The sequence below is a fragment of the Eubalaena glacialis genome, chromosome 3, assembly GCF_028564815.1.
Source record: "Eubalaena glacialis isolate mEubGla1 chromosome 3, mEubGla1.1.hap2.+ XY, whole genome shotgun sequence".
NCBI classification, from domain to species: Eukaryota; Metazoa; Chordata; class Mammalia; order Artiodactyla; family Balaenidae; genus Eubalaena; species Eubalaena glacialis.
The window spans coordinates 99,613,583-99,635,495 of record NC_083718.1 but is presented as its reverse complement, the minus strand read 5'-3'; the positions used below and the strand labels follow the sequence as shown (position 1 = coordinate 99,635,495).

General features: G+C 38.5%; 1 protein-coding gene across 1 annotated transcript in view; it reads right to left on the bottom strand.

The window, feature by feature from the left end:
- Positions 1-1,709: 1,709 nt before the first annotated feature.
- Positions 1,710-21,913, bottom strand: part of LOC133088355 (mitochondrial adenyl nucleotide antiporter SLC25A24) — a 43,710-nt gene continuing 23,506 nt past the window's right edge. Inside the window, exons 6-10 of the mRNA XM_061186241.1 lie at positions 19,845-19,997; positions 13,311-13,418; positions 11,655-11,822; positions 4,475-4,625; positions 1,710-3,199 (exon numbers count right to left, since the gene is read on the bottom strand). Of these exons, the coding sequence (XP_061042224.1) occupies positions 3,015-3,199; positions 4,475-4,625; positions 11,655-11,822; positions 13,311-13,418; positions 19,845-19,997 (765 nt within the window). The 3' untranslated portion in view covers positions 1,710-3,014. The remainder of the gene's footprint in view (positions 3,200-4,474; positions 4,626-11,654; positions 11,823-13,310; positions 13,419-19,844; positions 19,998-21,913) is intronic.

The window sequence follows — 21,913 nt, the reverse complement described above, 5'->3', positions numbered from 1 at the left end:
AAAAAACCAGAAGGCTGTGAACAGGTGTCTTCAATTGCACTGTGGTCAGAGGGCTGCAACAGGTCCAGGTCCAGGCCCAGGCAGCTTGGACCTCAGCACAGCTCTGTCCTACATGGAAGCAGGAGGGCAGACGGAACTTTGCAGGGCATGCTCTCCCGGAGGGCGATTTGATGAGCTCAGTCTGCCCTGTGTTTCTCCCAAGCAGGGAATATGGCAAAGGAGGAAAAGGAAGGTTATTGGTTGCTCCTCTTCACATATATTATTACTCGTTTGGTGCTCTTCTCAAAACAAAGAAATTCCATGAGAACAAAAGAGCTGGGAAAATTCTTATTTGGGCATAGGGAACCTATGCCATACTTTTATATATGTGACCTGATGTAAAGCTCAAAAAACAAAATAGTATAGAATGCTATGCCTGTTCACGTGAAGCTTACTCTCTGGATGGGGATACAAGACAAATGTGTAAGAAACAAATTGGCGACATTTTTCTAATAAAGGGTCCCTGAGAGCCAAGGAGGGCAAATACGTTTTTCCTGGAGGCCGGGTAGCATTCAAGTTGGAAAATAGAATTTCTTTGCAGTCTTATGTTTTATTTTATTTTTTAAAATCAAATTTTATAATCTTTATAGTTGTATAATCTGCATTATAAAATTGTTTTAATTACTTACCAGTAAACTTACTTAGCTTTTGTTTCCTACAACTTCAAGACAAACTGGTACTCCACCAAGATGTGCCAAGGAGCCCTGTGACTTTGGACTCTCCTTGGCACTATGAGCCCCGGGGGTATCACCCTAAATGGTAAATGTAGAATTTGGACATCACGAAAAACATCATCTTATACCAAAAGGTATGACAGAGGTAATAACTGTTATGGCTGTTCAGAAAAGGCTAAAATATTTGGAAAGACTACAGTGAGTCTTATTCAGTAAATACTATACAGACTATTCAAACTGCTGCCAGTGATATAAACTGCATGACACAGCCATTTTTTTGCCTTAGTTACACTATTTTTTTTAAATGAGGAAACAAGACATTTCAAAAACAAACATATATGTATTTTTAATATAAACAGAAAGTAAATATGCAGTAATGCCAGAAATAAACTATCTTCAACTCCAGGCTCTTTTCAAAAGATACAAGATACACAGATAAATCACATTCATTCCTTACAAATGTTAAAGAGCAAACAATTTAAATTCATAATGAACAATGAATATTTTTCAGTAGCTTGAAATTTTACTCATTCCATAATTTTACAAGTGAAAAAAGAGCTAATCATGTACCTTAATATTGTCATTTATGTATTACTCAAAAGTACAAACACCCTGAAGATAGAGTCCCATTCTTATCATATGTATTATAAAAATACTGAGACATTTATCAGGTATAATTAATATAATGAAAACTATATGTTAGGATATGTTTCACAAACACAAGTCCAACATTTCTCTCTGGTTCAGAAAATATGAGAGGTAGGTTCAAATAAAGTAAATGCCTATTAGGTCACTAGATTTCCATTAAAATGTTGGCAATTTATAACAAATTACTAGAAATCAAACGAGTTTAAGAACTAAATTGAATATGGGGATATATGTATATGTATAGCTGATTCACTTTGTTATAAAGCAGAAAACTAACACACCATTGTAAAGCAATTATACTCTAATAAAGATGTTAAAAAAAAAGAACTAAATTGAAAAGTGATAAGAATAACTTCAACTAATAAATATTTTTCTAAGTCCTAATCACACAAATCAGAAAAGATAGTTGATTACAAAAAATGGCTTCAGTAAAATAAAAACATGCTATCAATATTATAAATCAAATTTTCTATATCATAATGTGTTTCTAAGCTGGGGGCAAGAGAAAATATGAATGTACATGTTTGTAAATTGGGCCTTTCATTTATAGTACCAAATACATAAAATTAATATATATTACTATTAATATATACTGTTCTCCTAGCTTTGTGCTGCCCAAATTGAGAATTGCAGGGTCAAATAAATTAAAAGTGAGGGGGAAATGAGAATGCCATTCACCCATGATCAACCTACTTCATGTAATTAAGAAATTTCAGATAACCAAGAATGGTCCCCAGAAGCCTTCCTGATTAAAATGGAAGCCTGATTCAAGTAGGAAACAAAGGACAAAGAGAAGAGAGATGCTCTTCAGAAACTGATACAAGTAAAAGGGTTTTGTTTCCTGGTGCTTTTCAAAGCAATGACAATAAACAGAATTCTTCAATTAAGTTGCCTTGTGTTGATAATTTAACAGTAATATACTGACAATCAGTGTGTCATCCTGGGAACCAAATAACAGTACAAGAAAAATGGAGAAGTGCTCACTGAAACAAATAATATTTTATCACTCTTCTTTACACAAAAATCATATGAGTGGACTAGGGTATTCACATGCCTTGAAGTTCTGCCGCTTATGTTCATTCTTATTCAGCTTAAAGAAAGAATATAGACCTTACACCTATTTGGCTGCTGTAAGATTATGTTTTCATGCAATGATTCTCCATGAATGGTCCTACAAGGAAATTTTAAGAAGTTTATAAAGACATTCAAAATATATAAACAATTTAAGTTTCTAGGTTTTCCGCTCATTTTGTTTTTAAGAAAAAGGTATTTAAGTATAAAGGAACTGGCATAAACTTGCACCAACCAAAATAAAGATCAAAGATTTATAATTCACACAAAGCAAATTTAGTTCAAGTAAGTACATTTTTTCAGATTTAGGATTCCAGGCAGAGATTTGTAGAAAGGACCAATAAGAAAAAATATAATTTTATTGCCTTTTCAAAACTGTATGAGCTCATCAAAACAATGATTTTTACCATTTCTGAATGTATAAAATTGAGTCCAAATGTTTGAAGTTACCAATGATATGCTCTTCCCTTTTGTGAAAAAAAAAATACAGCTTCTTTTTGCCATGGACTTGTTGCAATTCTAGCAGAAAAGGTCACTCTGGAGATGGTTGAAAGTTTCCATAATCATGCTAAAGCAAAAAATTCAGCTCTGAGTTACTCCTAAAGTTTGTCTCATATTTTCATAAACCACATAACTGATGCCTACAGCCGGGAGCACCTTCATAAAGTTTGGGGTGATGCCTCTGTAAAGTCCTGGTAATCCTTCTTTAGAAATTATTCGTCGAAAGAGCCCAACCATGTTCAGCTGTGGGGTTCCTTCTACCATGGCTAGAAAATTAAAAAAGAAACCACGCTAATTTAATATTCATGCATGTTTTATTATGACTATATGCAATTATGATTCAGAATGATTTTCTAGAATGAACAGAATAAAAGGATAAAATTTATTCCAAGGGGCCCAAGAAAGTGCCCCCTTTATATAATTCTCCCTGTATGGCACCTAACAGTGAATGCCCTGATTATAACAAAGATGAGTGATTACTCTGTGTTAGATATTGAGTTAATTACTTTATATACCAATCCTCTAAGGTAAGTGTTATTATACCCATTTAATAAGTAAGGAATTGGAGGTTTAAAAAGATAGAGAAACTTGTCCCAACACACTTAGCTAGCAAGTGGGAGAGCTGAAAGCTGATGGTCTTTCTCCTCTGTAAATGGAATGAAAACTGCACAGTGTTGAAAGAATCAGTAGCAACATATGTAAAGCAGTTGGCATCTGTCAAATTCTCGGTAAATGGTGGCTGGAGTTGTTTGTTATTATGGGACCTACAACTTCTGAACTGTGATTCCTCCCCACTGTGACACTGTCTCCTCGACTTTGATTACACAGCGCGCTCCTGGCTCTCCTGCCGTCTGACTGAGTATTCTCTTTTCTTATGATTTGCTGGCTTTTATTGCTATGCTAAAGTAGTATTCATTCTGTGCCTTTCTTTCGTTTTCTGCTTTATCCCTGGCCAATCTCACCCACTACCATTTCTTTAAACAGTACTCCCTGAGCATCGAGATGCCTCTATCCCCGATTTCTCTTCCAAGTACCAACCACCCTCCCCCAACCAAGCAGTCAATCATTAATTAACCAGTACTTCCAATGTAGATGATCTGTAGATACAAATGTAAACAGTGGACTGCATGGCAAATGCAAGTTTTACTTTTTGGAACTTTCTGGAGTTTGGGAGTCTTTTTCCTGAATATTTTTAATCGACAGTTGGTTGAATCCATGGATGCAGAGTCCACGAATATGAAGGGCCAACTGTACTCTTAAAACATGCATTCTCAACGGGAGCATGAAAATCTTACCCTGTGCATAAACCACAGATATACATACAATATATGCACAGAGTATCCGTGGTATTAAAATTTCATGAAGAGGAAATGATTTGGAAAAGAATTTCTAAAAAGCTTCCTTAGGGAGGCAATAATGCAAAAAAGGTTGAGAAATACTATCTTAAAACCACACTCTGCTGTCTCAGTGGAACCTGAAGTTCCAAAAGCATGTTACTGATGCAGTACTTTATCAGTGCCATCCTTTTATCCACAACTCACCTTGAGCCTGCATGCGTGTTCTCACCAAAGCCAAGGGGTAGCTGGCCAGCTGACCACAGGTGCTGGATAAGGCACCACATCCCAGCAGCACCATGACTCCAGGGTTTACAGAGTCTTTGGCAAAATTATCTAGCCAATGGGACTTCAAGAGCTGCCAGAGAAACAGAAAAGAAGAAAAATAATAAACAACTAACTTTACAACTGCTTTCCCTCAACGTGAACGTTCTCACAGCTACTCTCATCCTAATGAGACAGGATACATTTCTGCAAGATTGGGCGGCACAGCCACTGTAGGAAGCAGCAGCTCTGTAGAGAGGTGGGGAAGCCACAGGGGATTCAAAACATGAGAGGTGTGACTGGGTGCTCATCTTCTTCTAACTAAATGTGAAGATCAACAGCACACCAGACCAGGATCTAAACAACATTTCCTATGGTGCTTATCAATGAAAATAATATAATACTACAAACTGCATCTAATTTTGTACTTTACACTTATGTTATTTCATTCAGTCCTTCTACAAAAGCTCTGAGGTGGAGCTATTCTTCTGATTTTAGAAATGAGGAGAATTAGTCTCAGTGGGGTTTTCTAAACAAGGGTGCTGAATCAAGTATACGGATCCTCAGGCCATGCTTCTTCCCTATTATCCTGGGTCTTTGTATTTCCATTAGAAGGCAATTAATTGAGAGAAATGTATAATCTACTTTTTAAATAAAAAATATCTGAAGTATTAAAATATATCCTAATATGTGGGGGAAATTATATTCTAGTTTAAATATTTTAAGATAAAATTTAACTGCATACTTGGACCTTACAATTATATAACAAGAATATCTCTATAAATTTGAAAACATAGATTATATTTAAGTGTCTTATTTAAGGTCCATTTAGTACTGTAATATGACAAGAAATAAAGTCAATAAGGCTAAAGACAACCATGTCTGAACTACAAAAATGAGAAAAGAGAAGTGATTCACTAGAAACTAAGCAACTATTTACACTATTAACACCAGAATGGGGTGGGGTGGGGGGGAGATAGGAAAATGCACTTTTAAAACAATTAATTTAAAATCCTATAAAATATACATGATCTTATAAGTTCTCTCTGTGTCCCATAATCATTTTCTTCTACATCCTAGGATCCATTATCATTCCTTGCCTCTCAGATCCTACTATATATATTTTTTTGCTTATTTATTTTACTTATTTTTGTCTCCCCCTCTTTATTGGCTTTGTACCCCTCAATTTATAGATATTCTCAAAATTCTATCACCTTATGAAGGTTCTCTGGCAACATCAAGGTCATAACAGTGGGGTCCTGATCCAATAGGATTAGTGTCTTTATAAGAAGAAATACCAGAGAATTCACTCACTCAACTCTCTCTCCCTCTCCCTCTGGGAACATAGCAAGAAGGCAGCTGTCTGCAAGCCAGTAAGAGAGCCTCACCACAAACCAAATCAGCCAGAACCCTGATCTTGGAGTTCCAGCCTCCAGAACTGCGAAAAAGTAAATTTCTTTTGTTTAACCCTCCCAGTCTCTGGTATTTTGTTATGGTAGCCCAAACATACTAATACACTACCCAAAGCAAACTGCATATTCAATGTAATCCCTATTCAAATTTCAATGACATTGTTTGAAGAAATAGAAAAAAAATTCAAATAGAATCTTAAGGGACCCCAACTAACCAAAATAACCTTGAAAAAGAACAAAATTGGAGACCTCACACTTCCTGATTTCAATGTATATTACAAAGCAACAGCAATCAAGATAGTGTGGTGCTAGCATAAAGACAGATACATAGAATAATGGAACAAAATAGAGAGCCCAGAAATAAATTCTTGAATACATGGGCACATGATCTTCGGCAAAGGTGCCAAGACCCCACATTGGGCAAAGGACAGTCTCTTCAACAAATGGTGCTGGGGGGACTTCCCTGGCGGTCCAGTGGTTAAGACTCCGTGCTTCCACTGCAGGGGGCATGGGTTCGATCCCTGGTCGGGGCACTGAGATCCCACATGCTGTGCAGTGGGGCCAAAAATTAAAAAAAAAAAATTGGTGCTGGGAAAACTGGATACCCACACGCAAAAGAATAAAGTTGGATCCTTATCTTACAACATATACAAAAAACTAACTCAAAATAAATCCAGGGCCTAAACATAAGACCTAATACTATAAAATTCCTAGGAGAAAACACAGGATAAAAGCTTTAGGACATTGGCTTTGGCAACAATTTCTTGGATATGATACCAAAAGCACAGGCAAAAAAGCAAAAATAGACAAATGGATTTCATCCCCTTAAACACTTCTGTGAAGCAAAGAAAACAATCAACAGAGTGAAAAGGTAACCTATGGAATGGGAGAATATATTTGTAAACCATATATCTGATAAGGAGTTAATATCCAAAATATATAAATAACTCCTACAATTCAACAACAACAATAAAAAGTAACCTAATTAAAAAAATGGGCAAAGGACTTGAATAGACATTTCTCCAAAGAAGATAAATAAATGGACAACAAGCACATGAAAAGATGCTCAACATCACTTATCATGAGAGAAATGCAAGTCAAAAGCACAATGAGATATTGTCTCACACCTGTTAGGATGGGCACTACCAAAAAACAGAAACTAACAAATATTAACAAGGATGCAGAAAAACGCACTGTTAGTGGGAATGAAAAATGGTGCAGCTTCTACAGAAAACAGTTTGTTCCTCAAAAAGCTCAACACAGAATTACCGTATGACCCAGCAATTTTGTATACTGATAGGTATACACCCAAGGAACTGAAAGCAGAGACTTGAAGAGAGATCAATACTTGTATCCCTTTTTCCCAAGAAGGGAAAGTATCCTTGAAATTAATTCAACCCCTCAACAACTGATGGCATTCCAAGCTCCTCAACCCTATCAGCAGTTTTTGCCCTTAAGACAAGCTTGGAAGGTAACGTAAACTGAAAACTCAAAAAAGTCCCTGAGAGACTCGGCAAAATCCACAACTCACGTTGGGCAGGTTCATTTGGCTCCCTCAATTAAAATTCAAACTGACCGCGGTCAGCCTCTTCCTAACATTAAACAATATTCTTTAAATCTTGAGACCTTAGCAGGAATTAAACCAATCACAGAGGAATACAAAACACAAGACCTCATAGTCCCCTACACTAGTCTCTGTAATACACCCATTCTCCTTATTAAGAAACCCCACAGAGGAGAACGGAGATTTGTCCAAGATTTGAGGGCTATTAATAACATTGTCATCAATCATCATCCAGTTGCCCTTTACCCTCATACCCTTTTAATGGCAATACCTACAGAGAGTAAACTTTTCACCATAACTGACCTCTGTAGCACCTTTTCCAGCATCTCTGTGGATTGTGAAAGTCAAATTTTATTTGCTTTCATGTGGGAAGGACAATACACCTGGACTGTCATGCCACAAGTCTAGACTAAAAGCCTTTCCTACTTTTTACAGATCCTAAAAGCAGATTTAGCAGGTGTCATTTTTCTGTAAGTGTCCATCCTTTTCAATAGGTTGATGACCTTCTTTGCTCCTCTTCCAACGGGGCAAGTGAGCAAGATAGCGTCCATCTCCCCAAGCTGTTAGCAACTACAGGTCATAAAGGTTTCTAAAGAGAAATTACAACTTGTTCAAACACAGGTCAAATACCTAGGACTCTTGATCTCGGATTAAGGACTCCTTTAAGACCCTAATAGGATTCAAAGTGTCTTAAATTTCCCATAGCCACAGACCAAAAGACAACTTTAAAGATATTTCGGGCTGACTGGATACTACAGAAACTGGACACTTAATTTTTTAGTGGCCCAGCCTCTCAAAGCTTAAAGACCAGATCCTTTAGAGTGGGAAGAAAACGTCTTTAGGGCTCCAGAACCTGAAAAGTGGACTTTGCAGTCCCCTGCTTTAGGACATACTAATTATTAGCTTCCCCTTTTCCACTTCATGTACGAAAGAAGAGAAATGGCTTAGGAGCGCTTACTCAAAGGCACAGAGGTCAACACCAACCCCTTGGATATTACACTCAACAATCAGACCTGTAGTCAGAGGCCTTCCTCCAGCATGAGAGCTATTTCAGCAGCAACAGCCCTTACAGCATCAACTGAGGAAATAGTTATGGGCTCTCCACTCACCATCTGTGTTCCCCCATGTGGTAGGAGGCTTGCACAATTCTCATCACACTCAACACCTTTCTGCAAGCTGTCTTACCCCACATGAAATATCATTACTAACTTCTCACATAACCCTTTCCTGCTACAACAACTTCAACCCTGCAACCCTTCTCCCTTTACTTAATGACAAAACTCCTCGTGACTGTCTGACCCTGACTGATCAGTTATTAACCCTTAGAGCTGACTTACAAGAAACCCCTGTTGCTAACATTGAGATTTCATGGCTTACTGATGGTTCTTGTTTGAAAAGTGGCAAAGGAAACTATTGTACTGGGTATGCAATCATCTGCTCCTTTGAAGTAACTGAGGCAGCTCCACTGCTGACCGCTACTTCAGCCCAGCAGGCAGAACTCCACGGTTTAACTAGAGATTGCACCCTAGCAGAAGGTAAAACTGTGAATACCTATACAGATTGTCACTTTGCCTTTAGGGTAGTTGATGACTTTGGCATGCTTTAGAAACCAAGAGGATTCTTAACCTCAGGGGGAAGCCAGATTAAGAATGAAAATTGGGTCAATAAATTGTTGGAATCGATCCAACTTCCATCTGTCCTAGCCATCATTAGGGTACCTGGGCATCCAAAATTAAATTCAGATGAAACCAAAAGAAATAACTTGGCTAATCAGGCCACAAGGACAACTGCCTTACAAGCCACCAAATCTCCTACGAGTCATTTCCTGTGCCTCCCTGTTGCCCAATGGTCTAACGCTATGACACTGACTCCTTGAAATAACCACTGGAAATTAAAAATTCCCCCCGATATGGGACATGACTTTCTGGGACAGGTCCATCCCAGCAATGTGAGACAAAGCAAATCTGTAAGTTGATTGGCAATGCTTTTAGAGAATGATCTTGATCAAAAGGGGGATATGTGACATAAGATGGAGTTACTTATGTCAAGGGGTTTTAAAATGAAGCTGGAAGGCCATTCAAGAGGTGGACCTTATGCCTGTCTCACAGGTGGAACCATAAACGTACGAACTGGGCCACACCACACATAGTCCAAGGACTCTCCAAGAACACCTGCAACTTTTCACAGTAATGAACTCTTACCTCCCTCTAATGATAGCCTTAGCAATCAATCATGTTTAGCCAACCAGGTTCTGCCTTCAGCTCCAACTAAAATTCTTTGTAATGCAAACCTCCCTTCTTTGCCATTAAAAACCCCTGACTTTTACTCCCTAGCAGACACTGTATCAGATTGATACCCAAATCTGTGTGTACCGAATTGCAATTCTTTGATCCCAAATAAATGCGCTGTGTTTGATTATTGCCTCCTAGGTTTCTTCAGGTTGACAAGTACAAGGAATGAATCTGTACTACCTACATCAGTCTCTTGGTTTTATCAATGTTAAATTTTAACAAACCAAAGAAAATGTGCCATTTTTGCTTACTTCTCTCTCCTCAAAAAAATCCCTAATATCATCTGCTAAGCTGAACAACTGTATCTGTAATAACCTTTTTTTTTTAATTGAAGTACAGTTAATTTACAATGTTTTATTAGCTTCAGGTATACAGCAAAGTGATTCAGTTATACATTCTTGTTTTCAGATTCTTTTCCATTATAGGTTATTACAAGACATTGAATATAGTTCCCTGTGCTATACAGTAGGTCCTTGTTGTTAACTATTTTATACATAGTGGTATGTATATGTTAACCCCAAACTCCTAATTTATCCCTCCCACTCCCACTATCCCCTCTGGCAACTATAAGTTTGTTTTCTATGTCTGTGAGTCTATTTCTGTTTTGTAAATAAGTTCATTTATATCATTTTTTTAGGTTCCACATATAAATGATATCATATGATATTTGTCTTTCTGTCTTTCACATAATATGATAATCTCTAGTTCTATCCATGTTGCTGCAAATAGCATTATTTCATTCTTTTTTATGGCTGAGTGATATTCCATTGTGTATAAATACATCTTCTTTACCCATTCATCTGTTGATGGACACTTAGGTTAACTTCCATGTCTTAGCTATTGCAAACAGTGCTGCTATGAACACTGGGGTGCATGTATCTTTTCAAATTAGAGTTTGCTCCAGATATACGCCCAGGAGTGGGATTTCTGGATCATACGGCAGTTCTATTTTAATTTGGCAAGGAACCTCACTACTGTTCTCCATAGTGGCTGTGCCAATTTACATTCCCACCAACAGTGCAGAAGGGTTCCCTTTTCTCCACACCATTATTATTCCTTTTCTCCACAGCAATTATTATTTGTAGACTTTTTAATGATGGCCATTCTGACTGTGTGAGGTGATACGTCATTATAATTTTGATGTGCATTTCTCTAGTAGTTAGCGATATCGAGCATCTTTTCATGTGCCTGTTGGCCATCTGTATGTCTTCTTTGGAGAAATGTCTATTTAGGTCTTCTTCCCATTTTTTGATTGGGTTGTTCTTTTGATATTAAGCTATTTGTGTATTTTGGAAATTAATCCCTTGTTGGTAGCATCGTTTGCAAATATTTTATCCCAGTCCGTAGGTTGTCTTTTTGTTTTGTTTATGGTTTCCTTTGTTGTGCTAAAGATTTTAAGTTTAATTAGGTCCCACTTGTTTATTTTTGTTTTTATTTCCATTACTCTCGGAAACAGATCCAAAAAAATACTGCTGTGATTTATGTCAAAGAGTGTTCTGCTTATGTTTTCCTCTAGGAGTTTTATAGTATCCAGTCATACATTTAGGCCTTTAATCTATTTTGATTTTATTTGTGTATATGGTGCTAGAGAAGTGAACAACTATATCTGAATGTGAGAGTATTCTCTTCATTAATAAAAATAATTAACAGGGAAATCTAATACAAAACTGACCACAGGCATATGGGGTCTCATATTCAAGGAACTTGAAAAGAAAGATCAAAGAACACACCCTTGAATCTACTTTTGGTTACAAACTGTTTCCTGGTACATATGTACCTCTCTATATAAAGCCAAATTCTAACAATGAGAACTATTTAACTACATTTTCAGATTCAAAAGATTGCTACAAACTCACCTCATACACAGCAAGATCTATACCTGCATAAGGTATGATGCCTAATAAATTGGGAACGTAACCTTTGTAAAAAGCTCCCATTTCTTCATGTTTCAAAATCTTCTTGGCACAATCAAACATCCCAGAGTATTGTCCAGTTTTGCCTACAGCCAGCCTGGTTTTCAGAACCTGGTTATGAAAGAATATAACGAATATTATTATTCACATCAATGCTATCATCACAGAATTCAAAAGAAGTAACTTTACAAAGAACAAATATCTAGCCTATATTGTCACTCAAATGACTGCCCAGTTTGTTGATGTGTTCTCTCTCACATATTATCTCTCTTAAGGGCCTAAGACCAGAGCCAAGAAGACCCCTTTTGCTGTAAAGATGGTCTGAATTAGGGCAGTGGCAGAGGAAGTAGAGAGAAGATAATATATTGACATCTTAACAAAATTGTGACGAATTAGATATGGAGGGTGGGGGAAATGGTAGCGTAAAGGATGATCCCAGTGTTTCTAGCTTGGAACTCGGGATGGGGCCAGCAGAGAAGGGGGAAGGTGATGCTATTAACTGAGATGGAGGATATAAGAGGAAGCCTAGGTATTGAATTAGGATATTTTTTGAGGGGTGTGTGGAGTAATATGAACAATCATATTAAGATGCCTTCAAGGAAAGCTGTATTAATATGCATACCACAAAGGTGAAAACTAACAGTATTTCTTAAGTCTTACCAGTTATTGAAAAATGCTTTGTCATATCAATAAAGATATCCACATCAACAATATTATTCTTGCTCTAAAGCAGGAGTTGGCAAACTTTTTCTATAAAGTAAATATTTTAGTCTTTGCAGGACTGAAATACCAGGTCTCTGTTGCATATTCTTTGCTTTTGTTTTTTTTGTTGTTGTTGTTTTTAAACCACCTTAAAAAGGTAAAAATATAAAAACCATTCTTAGCTCAAGGGTTGTACAAAACAGTCCACAGGTCCATGGTCTGCTAACCTATGCTCTAATAAAAGGATGTCCAGTTAGGATTACCATCACTTAATCAAATTCTAAGGTTCCATTACAAACTTTATGGTACAGAAACTCTTTGGAGAGGAACGGGTGTTATAATTCTTATCAACACTATGGGAGCCAGCCTCCAAGATGGCCCCCAACTATCCCTGCCTCCTGGTATTCACACCATGTGTAGTCCCCTTCCACACTCTACCAGGGGCGGTCTTTGTGACCAACAGAATAGAGCAGATGTGACCAAAGATTGCAGCTTCTATCTTGGGTGCTCTCTTTGATAACTGATTTGGAAAAACCAGCTACCATGTTGTGAGGATACTCAAGCATCCTATGGAGAGGACCCTGTAATAAGGAACTGATATCTTCAACCAATAGCCAGGGAAACCTGGCAACAAACATGTGAATAAGCTTGAAAACAGATCCATCCCCAGTTGAACCTTGCAGTGACTGCAGCCCTGGCTGACACCCTGCCATAGGCTGTGAGAAACCATGAGCCAGAGGAACCCAGCTAAGCTACATCCAGATTCCTGACCCACAGAAACCACGAGATTATAAATACTTGTTGTTTTAAACTGTTAATCTTGGGATAACTTGTTACACAGCAATAGATAATAATACAAACACCATTAATGCAATCAGACTTCACAATGGTACTTACCTCCAAAGGATAAATAAATGTCTGTGCAGTTGCTCCAGCCATGGAACCAGAAACGAATCTCTCAAAGGTTCCTACTTTTTGTCCTTCCTCAGTAAGCAACTTCTTGTACTGTGTAAATAAAGTTTTAAATGCACATTAATACCTGCTACAGAATGAACTGTGTTCTTCCCCCACCCCCCCGACAAATTCATATGTTGAAACTGTAACCTCCAATGCGATAGTATTTGGAACTGGGGCCTTTGGGAGGTAATTATGGTTTGATCATGAGGTGGGGCCCCTCTCTCTTTCTCTCTTTCTTTCACACACATGCTCACTCTCTCCCTCCTTCCTTCCCTACCCCTCACCCCTCTCTCTCTCTCCCCCCAACTTGTATGCACCAAGGAAAGGCCATGTGACTACACAGTGAGAGGGTGGCCATCTGCAAGCCAGGGAGAGAGCCCTCACCGGAAACCGAATTGGTCAGCACCATGATGACAGACTTCCCAGCTCTAGAACTGTGAGAAATAAACTTCTTTTGTTTAAACAACCCAGCGTATGGTATTTTGTTATGGCAAGCCAAGCTAAGACAATACAAAAATACAAATCAGCTCCTAGAAATCAATTGACAATATGATGTTTCTCAAAATGCACACACTGCATTAACAATATCTAACAGAAAAGCAAGGTTTGAATGCTAATACATTCAGTTTACTGGACAGTGATTTTCAAGTTAGAATTCCACAAAACACAGATGGTCCACAGAGGGGACCCGGTAGCTCCTTTGCTAAAACAGATTCATAACAACATGCTTCCTCAGATGCACAGGTTAATAAAGTGTTCACAGTTTTTAGATATTTTCCCCATAGTTTTCCTTTTTTTAAGATGAGTTTATTTTCACCAGTATAAGTAAAACTAATAAATAAGTGACAAATATTAACAAAACAACTTAGAAAAACAGTTTTTGTAGGTAATACATTCAACTATACTAACATGTCGACCCCAGAGCCTGCCTGGCCCACCAGTACTAAAGCAACCGACATGGCTAATCTGGCCAAATGGGGAAATCTGGCACAAATGCAGCCGAAATAGCGATAGGGCAGGATGTTAACATCATGGGCTCCACAGTCAGGCAGACCTGGGCTTGAACCCTAGGTCTATGTGGCCCTGAGCAAGTTTATGAACATGTCCACATGCAGTTTCCTCATCTGTGATAACCCCAGTTTCATGGGGTTGTTGAAAGAATTCGATAAGATAATACATGTAACACAGCACAGTGCTGGGCAAATGGCAAATGTTCAATAAATGTTATTGTTGTTGTTGTTGTTATTATTATTACTAATATATTCAATATTATCCTTCTACAACTTGGAGAGAAAATCTCTGTCCGAACACAGACTGTGGTTATAAGCCAGGCGAACCAGATTCCTTCTCCTAGAAATGTGAGGTGGGTCTACAGGTGTAATTAGGCACTGACACCTGAGGGAGAAATGGATAAAGCAAAAGAGAAGCAGACACATGGAGAAGGGACTGGTCAGTGAGGTTCCACTTTCTGCACTTCCTGAGGCTCCTCCCCTTAATGCCGCAGGCACCTCCACAGCGACCCCCACCTCCAGCCTGCTTCCCTGAGCCAGCCAGTCTCTGTTCCTTGGGATCCAAAGAGCCCAATGCAAAAACACAGGAATACTTTCTCCTAGTAAAACTGTGTTTCTCTGCTCATGATAAAAATTAAATATATTATAATTTCACAAAGTTCCCCAAATAGCAGATATCCACTTACCCCCAAAGATCAATGTTTCCACAGGCTCTATTTCCTGAACTGCACCAGAATGTTAACCAAAACTCCCTTCTGCGTAGGCCCTATTAATTTTCCTGCATATCAGATTATCACAATCATTAAATATAATTTATTGAAAACCTTCCTGCATATGAACAGGAACCTCGGAGACATCGTTTACATCGTGGACCCCCATCCCAAAAGCACCTATCAAAAGTACTCTTTAGTGATTGGTGAATAAATATTTAAAGTGTAGGGGTTTGGGGCTCCTGCATCCCAGAACATACAATGCACAAAGGGAAGAGTTGAGGATACAGAGCCTGTACAGGGTTAGGCAAAGGGACAGGTGCTTAACACTATGTCACCAAGCTTAATTCCTACCCCAGAAAGGAGGTAACAGTCACAGAGACTTTAAGTGGCTTGCTCAAGGCCACAGAATTTGACTTTCTCAAAGATGACTTAGCTGGGCTCTCAAAGCCAGCCTGAAATCCTTTTCAGGATTTCAATTTTCTTCCTTCCTTTCTTTCTTTCTTCCTTCCTTCTTTTCTTTTTTCTTTTCTTTTCTTTCCTTCTCTTCCTTCCTTCCTCCCTCCTTTCCTTTCTTTCAATTTTGTTTGTTTCTTTCTTTTTCTTTCTTTCCATCCATCCTATCTATCTCAACTCTCTCTCCATTTGTTAGAATACCTATTTCAACCTTCTCCATTCTCTTCCAGCTTCCATTACCACTTCCTCCCTCATTCTCAAAAAAAGTCCTTTCTTGGGAACTCAAGGAAGAACAGAGAGGCCACCAGGCAAGGATATCTTGGTATTCCTGCCCACTTCCCACAAAATCACCCGCATCCACTTATATCTTTTTCTTCCCGAGCTGACATGAGAAGAGTCCTCCACACAGTCAAAGGCTAATCCTGCCAGCAGGCTGGTTAGTACCCATTTCTCCCCCAGCCCCTCCACCCCCACTCCCTACTCCACACACATACTTCCTCTGAATACCTGCTGCACTTGTCGTCAGTCTCTCTCACTTATATTTTTTAACCTCCTTCTTTGTATTGACATGCTTCCTTCAGCCACAGGCATGTCATTAAAATAAAACTTATCAAAACCCAACATCCTTCTAACCTATCACTCTCTCCCTCTTCTCTTCTCCTTCCCTTCACTGAAGTCAAGCTCCTGACAAAGGTGTCTACTGTCCAGTTTTCTTCACCTCCTGTTCACTTTAGCTCATTTCAATTGGTTTCTCATCTCATTACTTCACTGAAACACTTATACCAAGCTTTCCTATCTCGGAGCTGGTAAATTCTGAAAGATAAGCTTTTTATTGTATTTAGTACCCTGCAGTATTTGACCCTTCATGAAACCCTCTCCTTCCTCTGACTTCTGGGCCATCGCTTTCTCTGGATTTCCTCCTGTCTCTTTGGCTGCTCCTTCTCAGTCTCCTTTACAAGTTTCTCCTACTTATCCCTGGGCATATCCCCAGAACTGTTCTCATTCTATCAGCCTTCCTGTGGGCTCCATTCCAAAGGCTTCACCTCAATCACAACCTCCCTGTCCTACTGGACAGCTCCTTGTACGTGTTACAGAAATAGCTCAAACCCAGCATGTCCAAAATGCAACCTGTCGTTTTACCTCAAAATCAGTTCCTCTTGTTCCCCTTATTGTATTCTCTACATACTTAGTTGCTCAAGTTAGAAACCAGAGTATCACCCTTGATTCCTCTTTCCCACCTCTACATTCACTCAGTGAGTTCTGTTGTTTCTATTTCCCAAAATAGTTTTCAGTTCATTTCAGTTTTTCTTCAATCACTACAGCCATCTCCTTATACTGGTACTCATCATTTCTTACCTGAATTCCTGAAATATTTCCTTAAATAGTCTCCCTGCCTCAAGTACAGCCTCACTCTCTTCCAATACCTCTCCACTCTTTTTCCACATTGATCTTTCTTAAATGTAAATATACTTATTCCACTTCCCTACATAAGATGCTTCAATAACCCCCTCACCACATTCAGGATAAAATCTAGACTCCTATCACATTTGGCTCCTATCTGTCCAGCCTGCTTTCATCATCATCTTCCCGGACACACACTCCACTCCACTTAAGCCTAGTGAACCACCTTCAGCTTCCTTAGTGAGTGATGCTCTCCTGTGCCAACATTTCTGTCCACAGGCTGCTGCTTCTGCTCAAATACCCATCTTCCCCTTCATCTTAATGGACTTAAGACTCATGCTCAGGGGCTTCCCTGGTGGCGCAGTGGTTGAGAATCTGCCTGCCAATGCAGGGGACACGGGTTCGAGCCCTGGTCTGGGAAGATCCCACATGCCACGGAGCAACTAGGCCCGTGAGCCACAACTACTGAGCCTGCGTGTCTGGAGCCTGTGCTCCGCAACAAGAGAGGCCGCGATAGTGAGAGGCCCGCGCACCACGATGAAGAGTGGCCCCCGCTTGCCGCAACTAGAGAAAGCCCTCGCACAGAAACGAAGACCCAACACAGCCATAAATAAAACCCAAAGTTTAAAAAAAAAAAAAGAAAGACTCATGCTCCTTCAATGAGGATTTACTGGCACTGGGCAAGGTGCTGGGAACACACACCTGAAAACAGATCCTGCCTAAGGAAGCTCACAGTCTCCTTAAGAAGAGAGATAAGTACTGAGATCATCAGAATTCAGTGTGAGAGTGCTAACAGAGGGAAACAAAGGGAAGGTGTCCTGGAGGAAATAACTCCCGAGCAAAGTCTTGAAAGATGTTCACCACCATATGACCTATAGGAAGAGGAATGGTGTGTGTGTGTGTCACTGGAGTGGGGGGTGGGGGAGGGATGACTGTAAAGTACCCCTGGGATATGTAAGCGGAGATGCACAGATATGCAGTGCTCAGGTGGATGTGCAGGTATAGAGATGAAGAGAAAAATGTTAGAATGGAAAGCAGTTAGAATGCAGATGGCAGCTGAAACCATGAGAACACAACACCGTACTGCCACCCTGTTCCTGATACAATTGAACTGCTATGGCAAAGAGGACCCAAATGGACCACAGCTTTATCCCATGTTGATGTGTTTAAGAGAGCTACGTACCAGGCTGAAAATATCCTTTTCTTCGTTTTCTAAGCTATTAGTTATTCAATGAACAAGACCTACCTGAATACAGAAGTGAGCTAGTTAGGTACTCTGGGAAATTTGAGAATATATATGGCATAACATTTATCCCAAGGTAGTTTACAACTCACTGGGAAAAACAATGGGTTTTCCATTATCCGGTGGAAAATTGGATATTCTGTAAAATAGTACTCTAAGGAAACCAGGCAGGAGAGGCATCGGTTTTGGTTGGGATGCTTAGGAAATGCTTCTCATAGGAAGCTGGGCTTAAGAGAGCCCTGAGGGATGAAAGGACCTTCAGCAGGGGGCAGAAAATGGACAGGCATAATAGGTCCCAGAGACCACAAGAACACTATACCACACTGTGCAGAGAGCTTTCTCTTGATCTCTAAGAAAAGTTAGCATGCAGAAATTAAAATATTGGGAAGAGGCCTGAGAAAGGAGCCTGGCTGGATGCCTGTTGGTAGTGTTCAAGGTAAGAATCTGCTAAGTAGCATAAAGTATAATACCTACATTTGCTTGCAATAATACGGACTTTCAAAAATACTGACTTCCTGCATATGGAATAATGGTTTTATACTTGAATACTTATTTATTTTAGGGTCTGGTTTTCCTATCATAAAATCCAAGTATGTGATCAGAATAACCTACAGGTATCTAAAATGCTAGCCCTTACTAGTCGTGATATGTACCCTCAAACATTCACAGAAGGAAAATATACTTCCCAAAGATAAACTGTAATTAAAGTCATGGAGGCTAGATTTTCTTCAGTGTTTTCTTTGCTTCTCTTATTTCCTAAGCCAAGAAAAAAACACCACTAGACTTTGTAATCTTCTCAAGAGTATTCTGTTGCTCAAGAACAAAATGTTCTCCAAAATTATCAAAAATCTATTTGAAATAATACAAAATGTAAGGTGGGGTTAAATTTCAAGGTTCTTATCGTCTATGGTTAACAATGATGGAAGAAATAGTGGAAAGAATAATTTTGTGCGTGCTTAACTAGACAATTCTGCTAATGACAAAGAGAAGCCAAACTCTAAAATCCACTACTGTATTTCCTCTTAACACCAAGTTATGCTGAAGCAGCATCCTAATATCTAAGCATCCTAAACGATCTAAGTCAACAGAGAAGTTGATTCAGAGGAAAATGCATTCATTCATTTACTCATTCACTCACTCATTCTACACTTACTGAGCACACTTATCACACGCCAGGCTCTGTCTAAATGCTGGAGTGCATGGAGAAGAAGCCAAGCCCCTGCCTTCATGGAGCTTTCACTCTAAATTCAACTCAATTTTATAGCAATGTCAAATTACACAAAGGACTTCAACTTAAAAGTTTTCCTTCCAGATGCTGGGTGGGGATACTTTCACAAAAACTTATGTGAGTGTGCAGCTTCTATTCTGAATTCAAAATGAATAAGCTAAAATCTTACGTTTCCTTTAAGAGCTACTTAGAAAAGAACACAAAAGTCTTTTTAAGTAATATGAAATTCAGAATCCCAGAATTGAGTCATGAGGGATCTCTGAGGTTATCTAGTCTAATCTCTTATAAGAGAAATTCCTCATAGAGTATATGTGGAAAATTATCATGTATTAAAATAATAATCTAAAAAGCATTGTATGATAATTGTTATTGAATCAGTTCATTCACTCCCCTTTGTTAACAAATTCCACAGGTAATAACTATTACCTGTTCATATGCCCAGAACTTAACAGCTGTCTCAGGAGCAATTTTAATGACATTTGTACCATTTCCTCTCCAAAGCGAGCGGATACCTCCCTCTTTGACCATCTGTCGAAAGCCGCCATATATGTTCATTTTCTCTGATTTTGAACCATGGACCTAAAAACAAAAGCAAAACGATATTAAATACTGGTGGGATGTTATTATTACTATTTCTAAAGTAACCATACAATCCACTCTCTTTTCTTCAGTATTATTTATTACTGCATGAAGATGTATTTGAAAATAGAATATAAAAGGTTGAGAAAATATATAATGGGAAGAACTATTACCATCATTTTAGAATCCTGACTCTGAATCTAAAACTAAGAAAAATCGTAACCCTCAGTGTGGGAAAGCAAACAGAGAAGGCATGATCAAAAGTAAAATTATGAACAACGTTCATAAGATAAAATGAACCAACTTATTATTTATTAGGCTATGGAACACCCTTTGGAACATGAGCAAGTTCAGTGTAAGAAAAATTAGAAAAATATACTGAATGTAATATATTATCCCTCCCCCTGAGAAGTAATACTGACATGAAATATAAATGGGACTCAAAACAATCTGGATGTTATGTTTATCAGAGCCATAGAGAATAGAATACACACAGCCTGACACCAAAAATAAAAATTGTAACTTCTACAGCTTATCTCGAAGTCTCATGTACCAACTGCCTAACCCAGTGAATATCGATGAATTACCTGGCTCATACTATCGATGTGATAATTGTTTAAATAAACTAGACATTATGCTTGCCTCTATATAAAACTGACTAAATCTAATAAACCAAAAGTAATTAAAGAAGTCAGCTATTCTTCTGATTGTTTCTGCTTACACAAAATGAGTGACTACTATTAAAAAAAAAAACCAAGAAGGGAGGAAGGGAGAGGCTGAAGACTAAAGATCAGCCATGAGGGCAGTATGTGATCTAGTCACAATAAAAACTTTGGACACCAAAGAGTCAGGTGAGCCTCCTTGGTTGGTGTGCAACTCTGTGCATATTGTCACACGCCAATGTCAGGAAATAATACATTCTGACTCTCTGGGGAGAAAACAACAGAAACTCTGCATTTGGTACTTCCCTGGAAGCCCTATGCTCTTCTTTCCTTGGCTGATTTTAATGTATATCCTTCACTGTAATAAACCATAACCATGAGTATAAAAGCTTCCAGTGAGTTCTGTGAATTAATGAATCTGAAGGTAGTTTGGGGAAACCCCTGAACTTTCAGGAACTAAAGTCTAAATATATCCATTTTATTTTAAATAAACTTCACAATAAAATATGACGAAGGAAAAGATGAATGCTTATTCAAGCTCTCTCAAAGTCAATTTACTATTGTTCCTAAAGAAAAACATACAGGCCAATTCCCTCTCCTTTTTTTTTAAAGCAGTATCTTTACCCCTAAACATATTTTGAGATGTAGGTATATTCTCAATGGATGCTAGTTTAAAATATTGTCAGAAATCATTTTGTACAGAAATCTAAGGGCAAATATAAAAAGTGCTGACCATAGGTATAACAACACAACTTTTAAAAACCTTTTTTAAGCAGCTAGTATATTCTAGCAGGGTGTTCCAGCCTACCAGGCATTTTCACATACCTTACATTATTTAATTCTTACAACCACCCTTGTTAGATATTCCTATTCCCATTCTAGAATGAAGGAAAATGAGGCCTCAGGGGTTTCATGCAGTGTGAGAACCATGAGCTTTAGAGCCAGAAATACTCCATTCCTTGTCTAATTTGTTGTAAAGGAAAAGTTATTTAACTCTCTGAGCCTTGTGTTCCCCACAGATAATATGAGGATAAAATCCCCCCATGCTGGGTTACTAGAGGATTAAATGGGTTACCATAATGAGCACCAACTAAATATTAATCCTTTCCTTTCCCTCTTTCTTTCCACTCTGACCAGCCAAGCCTACACTGCTAGTAAATAGGAAAGTCAGCTTATAAACCCAGGTCTTTCCTGCCAACCTCAGCTTTAGAATAATTTTTTAAGTTACATCCTTGTTCCAAGATTCTAGATTTC